This window comes from Pundamilia nyererei, unplaced genomic scaffold (genome assembly GCF_000239375.1).
Source record: "Pundamilia nyererei isolate P.nyererei 1_Seehausen unplaced genomic scaffold, PunNye1.0 scaffold00504, whole genome shotgun sequence".
Lineage (NCBI taxonomy): Eukaryota > Metazoa > Chordata > Actinopteri > Cichliformes > Cichlidae > Pundamilia > Pundamilia nyererei.
The window spans coordinates 144,518-155,999 of record NW_005187905.1 but is presented as its reverse complement, the minus strand read 5'-3'; the positions used below and the strand labels follow the sequence as shown (position 1 = coordinate 155,999).

Here is an 11,482-nt window from a genome sequence, read left to right as displayed (position 1 = left end):
CACACACACACACCTGGCAGCGGTCTCCTACAGTGAACTGCATCCCAGCAGCGATGCAGTAATCCAGCTTCTGTTGGGCTAAAAGAAAAAAAGAAAATAAAACGTGAAACATTCACTTTTAACTTTTGTTAAAAAATGATTTTCTGATCACTTTGAGTCCAAAAAGTGTTCAGAGTTCCCCTTCAGATCTTTTATCCTCAGCCTGACGTCTGTTTTCAATCTTCCTACAAAATCCAAAAACACGGCTGATTGTCACACTTTCAGCTTCTGCACCACCTGCTACGCTGCCACTGTTTTGCATATTTAAACACAGGTTATCACATCCAGCTGCTGCTGCCTGCCAGCAACAGCTGTGTCCAGCTAAGTGGAGCAGTGGTCCTCCGCTTTAACGATCAGGCTGGGCACAGACGTCCCGCCTCATCGACAAGCCGGGACGGCGCTCAGAGCCAGTACCAGTCATTCTCTTAGTAGATGTTAAAATTGTACACAGCCTCAACACTTCTGCCCTCTGACCTCATCAGGATTCATGCCTCGATCTCGCATTATTGCAGTCACAAACTCAGGTGTCCACCTCACCTGCAGGTCCACTGGGGTGAGGTAACCTGATCAGTTACGGCCAAGAGGTAAAAATGTAGTCGACATCGAGCCCCGACGTGCCGTGAGGAATATGAACTCTTGTTGGCAAAGAAATAATTTCAGAGAGCCGGCTGACCCGGACTTGTTGCCAAATGCAGCGCTCTGATTGGTCAGATCTGTTTATTCGTGTTTGAAAAAAAATTACAAAATGGTTTGAAAAAATAAATGGTTCAAATCTGCCCAGTGAAGTGATGCAGTCAGCGCTAACAGCTGTAGTTAAGATCAGGCGAGTCTGACTAATTTTACATGTTCGACATGTGAAGGAGTTTAGTTTATATTATATAATCACTGATGTACGAAGGACGCCATCCAAAAGTCAGTAGAGGATCAAAGCCGTGAATGACAGCTTTGATAAACCGTGTCAGCATAACTGGCGCTTCACAGCAGGGTCATAGCCTCGGGTGTTTTCCCGTCTTTAGGAATTCTCAGGAATCTGGAACATCCCAACAGAATCCCATTGGTGTGCAGAGAGTTCAATACAAAGTCCAGAACTGCAAGTTGTCCCAAATGTTCAACTCTGTAAAGTGTCCACATTGAACATTACAGTCTGACGATCAGCGGGCAGTTTGAAGCAGCCCCGAAAGAAAACCAAGCCCAAGACGACAAATCTCAACAGTGAGTCTGCGCTGCTATTTGAAGTCTGAGTTAGTTTAATGAATATAAAACTGTCTCCTTTGAGTCTATATTTATACGTAATGTGATTGTGACCTCTGCAGCTGACAGGGTTTCCCAGCATTTATCCAGCACCACAGTAACACCTGAGAAACCTGAAGCACTTCCTGTGGTTTCAGTGGGAGCTTACCACACATTACCAGCACTCACTCAGGTGTGATGCACCAGCACAGATACACATCATGCACTCCCAGCATATTTCTAACAGTGGCGTGCCTGCAACACCACAGGAACCAGTGTCTCCTCTCTCTGCTCACATCGGTTTGCTCTCAGCTCAGCCAAATTCCCAACTAAACGATCCTCGCGTTTGCTTTTGTCAGTCCACTGTAGGAAATAGTACCACCAACATGGCCGGTTATAACCGATGCAAACCAGCCTGTACTTTTAAGCAGTGTTCTGGTCTGCTCGTCTTCAGTCACCCGTCCAAGCAGCCGGACGTTCTTATAACTTATGAAAGTGTTCTTGACCCATACGTGACCATCAGACTGCTGCTTACACCACTCACATCTTTAATGTGCTGCATACCACACATCCCTCCAGCCCACGCACATGTGTAAACACAAGAATGTGTATTTAAATTTTACTTAGTTTTTAAACTCGTGTTGCTCTAGTTATTTTTATCCTGTGAAAATGTTCAACAAACATGTTTCATCGTAACGTTGACCTCGCGTGAACTTACACACGACAAAACTGATAGTGAAGCAGGTCGTTTCTTTGGACATCACCCTGGGATCTGACTACTTTTAGACGCATGCTTTGTTTTTGTGTGTGTGTGTGTGTGTGTGTGTGTGTGTGTGTGTGTGTGTGTGTGTGTGTGTGCGTCACCTCTCTTGGACTTGTGCCAGACATCGTACTCCACATTTCTGAGCAATGTTGGGTTCAAAGATCGCCTCACCCTCTGAGGCAGCCCACGCCCACGGCCCTGTTACACACACACACACTTCAGTGACAGCACTACCCTGTGTGGTTGTTATAAAACATGTGTTTTATGAATGTTACCCTGTAGCTTTGGTTGTGCTTCGTGGAGGTAGGGCTGGTTCCATTTTCCACCCTGAGCCACAAAAACAGACATCATGAGATTATTAAAGCCTTAAAGTTTTACTGTGTTTGATAAAAGGAGCTGAGAACACTCACAAAGGAAATAAAGTGTCAATATGTCCGAAAAGTAGGTAATCAGTTTTTAGTATACAAAAGTAAATCAATAACGATGAGGAAGTAAACTAAACCAGCAGCCTGTGAATTCACTGCCAGTAAATAAAAATGAAGTGTGAGTGCTCGTTTACTAAAAATCAGGCACAAGGTGCTGGATTTTGACTCATTTCCCTTCACAGTAAACATCATCATGCAGGCGAATAAACTGCTGCTTGATGCCAGTTTCCTACCACAGCGCCTCGTCTACATCCAGGTCAGAGTCGTCGCTGCTGGGGCAGGCGGGCATGCAATCGTCGCTCAGGAGGTCGGCGGGTCGGCCGATCCGCTGACAGGAACCCAAATAGCTGCGGTCCACCTTAAACACGCCTTCGTACAGCAGCTCGTACAGGACGGCTGCAGGAGAATCACACAGAGACTCGGGATGAGGGTTTTTCTGGGGTTTGCTGCCGTGTTCGTGTGAATCACAGGAGGTCTAATTATAGCCTGAAGTCTAACTTTTGATAAGAGGCGAGACAGAAATTCAATATTTGAACCAAGAAAAAAAAAGTGAGTGAATGTGTAACCCACGCTCTGTGGGCTCATCCAGTTTCATTAAACTGTAATCACTGACTTACTGTCTTTGCAGCCTGCATTTAAGTGGATGGATTGATTATGATGAACAATCACATAATAATACAAGACTGTCATGTTGGGCGAGCCTCGACTTTGACTGCCACCTTTTTAAACAAAGCATCAGACCCCTGCTGTGGGCCTGTATGAAGAATAGCCTGTAGTCTCTTTTCCACTGGCATCTACTTGGCTTCAGTCGTTTTCTATTACAACTGAGCGAAACCTCAATGTAGGCGAAGCAGTTACAGCAAGGCAGCCCGAAGCCCCACAAGCTCTTTGTACGCGACACAAACACAACAATGGAGGGCATCGGGGTGCAGGTATACCTGCTACGCTACATGAAAAACTTGACCTTCACGTCAGAGGTAACAAATACGTTTGATAGACGATCCCGAGGTGAAGATTTAAGGGGGAAAGTGATACGAGGGCTCAGGCAGTAAAGCATCTACCAACCAGAAGATCGAAAGATCAGTTTGTTCCTTTGGTCCAAGTATCCTGAACCCCCACGTTTTGACTGTGTTGTAATGTTAGATAGTGCTGCATGAATGTGTGTCTGTGACAGGGTGAGTGAAGCGAATCAAGTTTGTAGTACAGAAAACGTTCTGAGTCAGCAGACACCTGCGAGCTGCTCACAGAGTTTAACTTCTGTGTTTATGCTGCAAAGTGTCGGTTTAGTCGGGTCGCTGGACTTCAGAAACTTACACTACAGGAAACACTACAAGCTTACGTTACATCAAATTAACGGGCAGTAATTAGACGACAGCGACTGTTAGAGATGTCAAACAGAGACATCAGTGTTAAACGCTGGACACACAGCAGCATGAATCAGAGGCTCTGCAGGCTCTCCTGTGATTGTTCACCTTTAGCAGAGTTAAGACAAAACCAGTTTGTGCAGCGTGGTGAATGACTCACGCTGCTCCTCTTGCACACTGACTAAGAAGTGTTATGAAGATTTGAGCTGAAAGGGTTTCCTCGGAGTGCCGCAGCCTTACTCTGACTATGTGGTGTTTGGTTTATAATGTGGTCTCTGTTCTCTCATTTTCTCTGCCGAGTGCCCACATTTTGATTGATGTTCTCATCTGTTTGTTATGAATTCACTGAGACTTCTCTTCAGTGATGATTATCCTCCCTGAGAGGATCTGCAGGATCAGTTAAACTCTTTTCTGGTCTCCTTGTTTTACAAACAAAATGAAATCACAGACACTCACACTGGCAGAGTGCGGTGTTCTTGATCCGGCTGATGGGATAAACGCTGTCATAGTGATTCCCGTTCAGGAAGCACAGCTGCACCTGTAGAGGCAAACAAACGGTTCGGCTTCAGTAAATAAAAGAGTGGAAACTGAAGCGAGAAGAGCCCGAAAGGCTTCGGGATGAACCGATCTTTTTTTTCCTGCTTTAAAATGTCCGGTAAAGACAAAATAACAAGCTGTGTCGTTTGAAAAATCGCCGTTAGCGTCTCAAAGCTTCCGCCTGACAGCTTGGTGTATTTTCTGAAAGTTTTCCTCCGACAGGAAATGCAAATCGTGTCTCTAACTAAACGCTCGGCCGAACGCGTCCACCTCACCTTGTCCTTGAAGTTGTTGCCTGTGATGTTGACGGCTGGCTTGCCGGGCTCCTGGAAGATCAGAAAATCCCTCCTGCAGGAAGAGATCAAAAGAGACGAAGAGAGAGAGAGGAGAGGATGAAATGAGATGACGAAGCTTTGGTGACTCATCGTTTTCACCATCTGATGCTAAACTCGGGGGCAGGAACGCAGATTCCTCCAACTATAAATGAGAACGAGCTTCCGCACGTTTGGACCCAGAGAGCCAAAGCTGTCACACCTGGGATGATTTCACCGCCACCTCGAGATGCTGCTTCATATCTGACTGAGATGAGCATTCCCGACGGGCTGCCCTTTAAAGCCTAACTCAGGGTTTAAGTGTTGCCGTGTCGACAGACTGATGGTCGTTGCCGACCTGTTAAGACCCCCGAGCCTCGTTCACAAACATTTCACAAGCAGATCATCGTCAAACTCCGTGAACGTCTCAGACTGTGCGTCCAAACAAAAGGTGAAGGTCTGGGTGTCTTAGAAAACTTAAATGCACATCTTTAAACTAAATAAAAAGAAACGTTATTTGTCTCATTACGTGCAGTTTCCCAAAACAGCTGGCAGCGCTGCCTCAAAGGGAAAATCTTTGGTGACTTCCTTCTTCAGTTATTTTCAGAAAACTTGACCTTTGACCTTGAGGTCGAGGTCACCAAGATCCAAACTCGTCCAAGACTTGTCGTGACAACAATACCCCATCAGTCTTTTACAGCTAAGGGGTAAAAACCCAAACATAATCCATCTATTCTCTTCTGCTCATTTGCGTCCAGGTCATGGGGGCAGAAGATTTTCATCAAGTGTAGCTTCAAAACCTCCTAAAGTAAATGTGGCGCCTCTTTACAGCCACAGACAACGAGTCACGACCATTTTCATCAAAATCATCTGAGCGGTGGCAGTACAGTGTCACTAGGATCATTGCACACATCGTTATCGGCGCTTAGAAACTGCACTGCCATATTATCAAAAACACCTCACACGGCATTGGTCCTCTGTTCAAAACCTGCACCAATGAAACTGGAGGAAGAACTGAGCAGCACACACTCAAAAAGACTAGTTTGAAACCTGGATGCTGACAGAGGTGATTTTAGCTTTTAGTAACAAAACAAAACATAAATGTCTCATAAACGAGTGATTATTGTTACTATGTGAATAAAATATCCAAGTATCACATTTGCACTGGCCACTATATTAGATATACCTTGTTAGTGCCAGACTGGACCTGTTTGCCTTAATTCTTCGTGGCAGAGGTTTAAAAGGCTGCTGGAAACATTCCTGTGGCTTCAGTGACACAACAGCATCACACAGTTACTGCGGAGGTTTCAGCTGCGCGTGTAAATCTCTGCTTCTACCACGTCCTAAAGGTCCTCTGTTGGATGTCTGGTGACTGTGGAGGCCAGTGAGTATAATAAACTGGTTCAAGAAACCAGTACTGGGAGCTGGGAGGAGTGACACCCAGTGTGGGCCTCTGCTGCTTCATGGTTTAATGTGTTGCGCATTCAGAGATGCTCTTCTGCATACCTTGGTTGGAATATGAGTGCTTATTTGGGTTACTGTTGCCTTCCTATCAGCATTCTGCTCTTAAATTTGACATAAACAAGGCGTTCTCTGCATATTCTGTCAGTTTTGAATTATTCTCTGTAAACCACAGAGATGGTTGTCGGGGAAAATCCCAGCAGATCAGCAGTCTCTGAACTACTCAGACGAACAACCACGCTACGCTCAAAGTCACTGAAATCACCGTTCTTCCTCATTCTGATGCTCAGACTGAACTTCAGCAGGTCGTCTTCACCATTTCTCCACACACAAACAGACAGAGCTGCTTTCATGTGATTGGCTGATTAGACATTTGTGTTAACGAGCATTTAAATAGGTATACTTAATGAAGTGGCCAGTGAGCGTAAAGCTTTATTATCCACAGTGAATAAAGCTCAAACACTGTGGGAACTCCCACTAGGCTTTCTGTCGAGTTAAAGTGCAGCTCTCTGTTCAGAGACCTCTGATCTCACTCACTTGTACATGGCGGCCAGCGCGTTGATCTCCACCTCTCCCACCCATTGCTGGAAAACAGAGAAACTTTATGAGCTTTCATATTAAAATGACCCAGCATGTGAGAACAATAAGAGCGTGTGGTGTTTTTACCTGTGGATCCTGAAGCTTGCACAGGTAATCCTCAAAGTCACCTTCAATAAACTGCAAAACAAAAACAGCAGTGACTTTTTTTTAGGCAATTTTCTTCCTCAGTTCTCCCAAAAAAAACAAAAACATGATGTGTGAGGCTGAAAACAAAGCCAAAATAAAACCGCCACTTCCTCTAAAGGATATGCGAGTCTGTCCCCACAGACTCCAGTGTTACCATGTTTAACTCTGCAGCAGAAATAAACATGTTTACAGCCGACCAGGCCACACAAAACCTAAAACACCGCAGTCAGCGGTAACTAAATTTAGCCGTTTAGCCAATGACATGATGTCGAAAGATATTTTTAACCTCCTAGGACCTGGCGTCCACGTATGTGGACATCACATTTTGGGTTATTTAGACCAAAATACTCAATTTTGCTCTACAAGGACCTGATATCCACTTACGAGGACTTTATACTGCCACTGTCCTTTAAATGAATATCCTCATGTGTGGATCTAATTTTTCTTAGAAACAAAAATTTGGTAAAAAGAAAAAATCTGGTAATTCTTTGTTTTTACATTCATCGGGCCCCAATGTGCCCAAATATCAAAGAGAAATTAAAAATGCATGCTGTGGAAGAGTTCAGGTCTTAGGAGGTTAAAAATGAATTTAGAAAAAAAAAATCTATCAGACTGTACTCCCTCCATCAAGATATTTAAGAAGTAAACAAGTGAAAAACAAACAAACACACACAAGAAATCATTTAAAAGTCTTTTGAAAAGGGACCTAAAACATTTCCACTCCTCCAGGAAGTGAAGGCAGCAACATGACAGGTGGAGCTTTAATGCTGTTGATCCACCTCTATGCCCCATTCTGACAGCAGCTCACAGCTCCTGCTCTGCCAGCTGCCCAAAAGGCACCCTGGGAAATGTAGTAAAGCCCTGCAGCAGAGCGAGTTTATCACCCCTATTAAAAACAACACCAGCAGCAGCTTTTGCTTTCATTTCCTCTCATGTGTCACTCAGGGAGTGAAAACCCGCAGAGTCACTCAACTGTGATCTGTGATTCACAGAAGAGTAAATCGACTCCTCGACAGCAGTTTGAGGGTCCAAAAACAGCCAAAAATCTGCTCAGACAGGAAACGTTTGAGCCTTTTCTGTCTCACATTTGGTGTGAACTCACTAACTTTCAGTTCTCAGCTGTTGAAAACAAAAACAAGACATTTAAAAAAAATAAAACTTGGTAATTTATATTATTTATCGACTAAACGAGCAGGATCATGATTACGTGCAGCTCATGCATTAAAACAAGACCGAAAGCTCGAGCTTTTCACACGTTTTCTGCTATAAATAGAGAAGTTGCGGCTTGTGTGAGAGGCAAAAGCAGCTTCTTTTCTCAATGTTAGGCCACAGGGTGACGTCACTAAAGAGAATAAAGCTAAACTAAACAAACAAAAAGAATTTATTTTTTTTAATTCTCTCATGTTTTTACTTGTCTTACTTTACAGACTTATGATTAACTCGACTGCAATTGAATCACAGCTCGGTCCGGCTCTTTAAGAGGAAACGCAAACCCTAAAAATACCAGAACTATTAACTTTGCTCAGCGTCGTCACATTTGTCAAAACAAACAGTGTCGGGAGGCTTCGGTACATCTGCTTATTGAGACTCGGGACACATTTGTTTTGATTTATTGTGAAGTCCCCGACAACCACCAGCCACACCATCATGAAGATAAATTACAACTGAACGTCTCTGAATAGTGAAAAAAACATTAACTAAACTGAGATACATTAAAACAATATAACAACCTCTCAGTTACAATAACAGGTTACAGATGGAGAATGCAAGCACATGCTTAGTGAAAATTACTTCTAAATATAAGTTCAAATTCTCAGTGCTGAGCAGACATGGTGTAAGCACCTGTTACATCTACATTTATTATTCATGTAATTTATTCGTTCGAAGCCTCAGAGCTCATAGAGGGGATGTTTACACCTCCCAGGATTAATTATAACACACGGGTGGGACAAAACCGAGCCGCCTGGTTGAAGTATATATATAATGTTTAACAATCACCTTTGTTTGAATGCTGTGTGTAATCAGTACGAACGGGTCACCAGCTGAATTTATACTCACTGGCCACTTCATTAGGTACACCTGTCAGCCGGTCACATGACAGCAGCTCAGTGCATTCAGGCAAGTACACTGGTCAAGATGACCTGCTGAAGTTCAGTCTGAGCCCAGGGATAGGGAGGAAAGTGGATTCAAGTGACTTTGAACGCACATGGTTGTTGGTCTGAGTATTTTAGAAGCTGCTGATCTGCTGGGATTTTTCAGCACAACCATCTCTGTGGTTTCAAGGTCCGAAAAAAACAAAAACAAAAACGGAAAATATCCAGTGAGCGCAGGTCTCTTGGTAAAAATGCCTTGACGATGTCATGGACAGCCTGCTTCATGTTGATAGGAAGGCAACAGCAACTCAAATGACACCCTTAATACCAAGGCATGCAGAAGAGCATCTCTGTATGCAGAACACATGAAACCATACCGAGCACACACTCCTGTCAGCTAAGAGCAGGAAACTGAGGCTACAATTAACACAGGCTCGCCAAAAACGGTCAACAGAGGACTGGAGAAATATCACCTGATCTAATGCGAGTCTTGATTTCTGCTGCAACATTTAGATAGTGGGTTCAGAATATTTTCTCAACACTTTTCCTCCACAGATCTCAATCCAGTAGAGCACCTTTGTGATGCGGTTGAGCAGGAAATCAGCAGGATGCCATCACATCAACATGAACCAAAATCTCTGAAGAATGTTTCCTGCTCCTTGTTGAATCTGTGCCACAAAGTATTAAAGCAGGTCTGACAGCAAAAGGGCATCCAACCCTGTACTACCAAATAAAGCAGCCGGTAAGTGTATACATGGGTAACTGTACAGATAAAGAACTGAAATTGTCTGTAATGTACAAAAATATACACAGTGTCCAACCTATATGATACACTGACTCTAAATTATGTGTTTTTTGATGTCTTTTCATAGGTATGAGTGCAGTTATTGAAGTTTTACCCTTTAACTTTCACTTCAGTTTCCAGGGCATTTGCATGTTTCAGTTTAGTTTGACTAGTTTCAGTGTTCGTTGTAGTCGTTTTTTATCATCATCGTGTGAACAGATTTAAGAAGTTCACAAAAGATATTACAATAAAAATAGAATATCTCACGACACATGGACATCCCAGTGTCAATGAACATCAACACCAAAGCCTCCCGATGACTACTGGGTTGACAAATTTGCTTAAACCAATAAACCTGTTTATTATTTCCCTTTAGTTGCTTTTCAAACCACACAATATGGTTTCAGTTTCTTTTTAACACAAATTTCTCCTCCTTTCTATGAATTCTAATTCAGTAAATAAAAAATACTCCCTGGCAGCTATTTTTACCACAAATCTACTTTCTAGTTCGAAAAGTAAAACCACTTTGCTCTCCCATGATGTTGTTTTATTTTGGTGACACTGTACATACCGCCTCATAGGTGTCTCTGTTCTGCTTCAGAAACTCCACACACTTCGCCCTGACTTTAGTATGAAGGCTTTGGCAATGCAGCACCTACACAGGAGGGGTCAAAGGTCAACAATAAACACAAACAGACATACTTAATATCAATATTCTCACATATATTGTGGAAATATTACATTTACAATTCGTTAAGAAGTTGTAAACAGCTGACCTTTGCAGTCAGAAGCCTAGCAGACACTTTTGGGTAAACAAGCCGGAAGTACGATTTAAAAAAGCCACAATTAAATTTTTTTTCATAATTTAAAGTTTATTCATTTGTAGATGTAGGTCTGAGTCTAAGCTGAAACCAGAGTTTGTGGGCATAACTTTTGTTCGGCTAACATTAGGACATCGCAGCTGCACACCAAACAGACCAAGCCCAGCTTCTCACCTGTGCTAAGCTAAAAACTTACTTAACGTTAGCATTTTCTGTAGTTTTTCCGTTTTACCTGCTCGGCGACAGCCCGAAACAAACAGGACCCGTCTTTGGCTATCTTCTTCCGATGCAAACCGATCGATTTCAAGTAGTCATCCATTAATTTCTCGACACCCCTCTCGTCAATACTCTGCATGCTTCCGCCGCCGTCCATGCTAGCAGGGTGCTAGCCGCTAAAGATACCTGCGTGTTTTGGACGTCAAGCGGGGCGAAACTTTGCGCTAAAAGTTGTCAATATCGCCACCAAAAAGAGTTACATAACGACATCTACGAACTAAAATGAGTTAGCGTCAGCGGTGACAGCGTCCAGTTTCGTTTTCCTGGAAGCCCGGTTCATCCCGCTGACAGAATCCCAGCTTCAGAAAGTGAAAGTCAACTTTAGCTCTCACGGTTAGCACGCAGGCTAACAGCTAACAACACGCCCCCTTCACTGTCAAACTTGAACGGAACAGATTCTACAAAGTAAAAGCCTCCATTTGTCAATAACACTCGATTAATTCATCGCGAAATTAACTCTAAAACTCCTCGGTGTATAAAATTCGTTACTGAAGTGATGAATTTAATAATAGTACATTAGTACAACATAATAAAAAGTTCTGTTCGCAGGTTTTCTGACATAATTCATCATAAAACAAAGACTTCCACAGTTGCTATCAAAATAAAAGGATACAGGATACATTTATGGAAACATAAAAATAATTTAAAAAAA

At 43.1% G+C, this 11,482-nt stretch overlaps 1 protein-coding gene across 1 annotated transcript in view; it reads right to left on the bottom strand.

Moving 5' to 3' along the window:
* Window positions 1-11,189, bottom strand: part of otud4 (OTU deubiquitinase 4) — a 21,824-nt gene extending 10,635 nt beyond the window's left edge. The window contains exons 1-10 of the mRNA XM_005754078.1: window positions 10,787-11,189; window positions 10,305-10,388; window positions 6,797-6,847; window positions 6,668-6,714; window positions 4,634-4,706; window positions 4,278-4,359; window positions 2,691-2,853; window positions 2,308-2,359; window positions 2,134-2,230; window positions 14-78 (exon numbers count right to left, since the gene is read on the bottom strand). Of these exons, the coding sequence (XP_005754135.1) occupies window positions 14-78; window positions 2,134-2,230; window positions 2,308-2,359; window positions 2,691-2,853; window positions 4,278-4,359; window positions 4,634-4,706; window positions 6,668-6,714; window positions 6,797-6,847; window positions 10,305-10,388; window positions 10,787-10,927 (855 nt within the window). The 5' untranslated portion in view covers window positions 10,928-11,189. The remainder of the gene's footprint in view (window positions 1-13; window positions 79-2,133; window positions 2,231-2,307; window positions 2,360-2,690; window positions 2,854-4,277; window positions 4,360-4,633; window positions 4,707-6,667; window positions 6,715-6,796; window positions 6,848-10,304; window positions 10,389-10,786) is intronic.
* Between the last annotated feature and the right edge of the window lie 293 nt (window positions 11,190-11,482).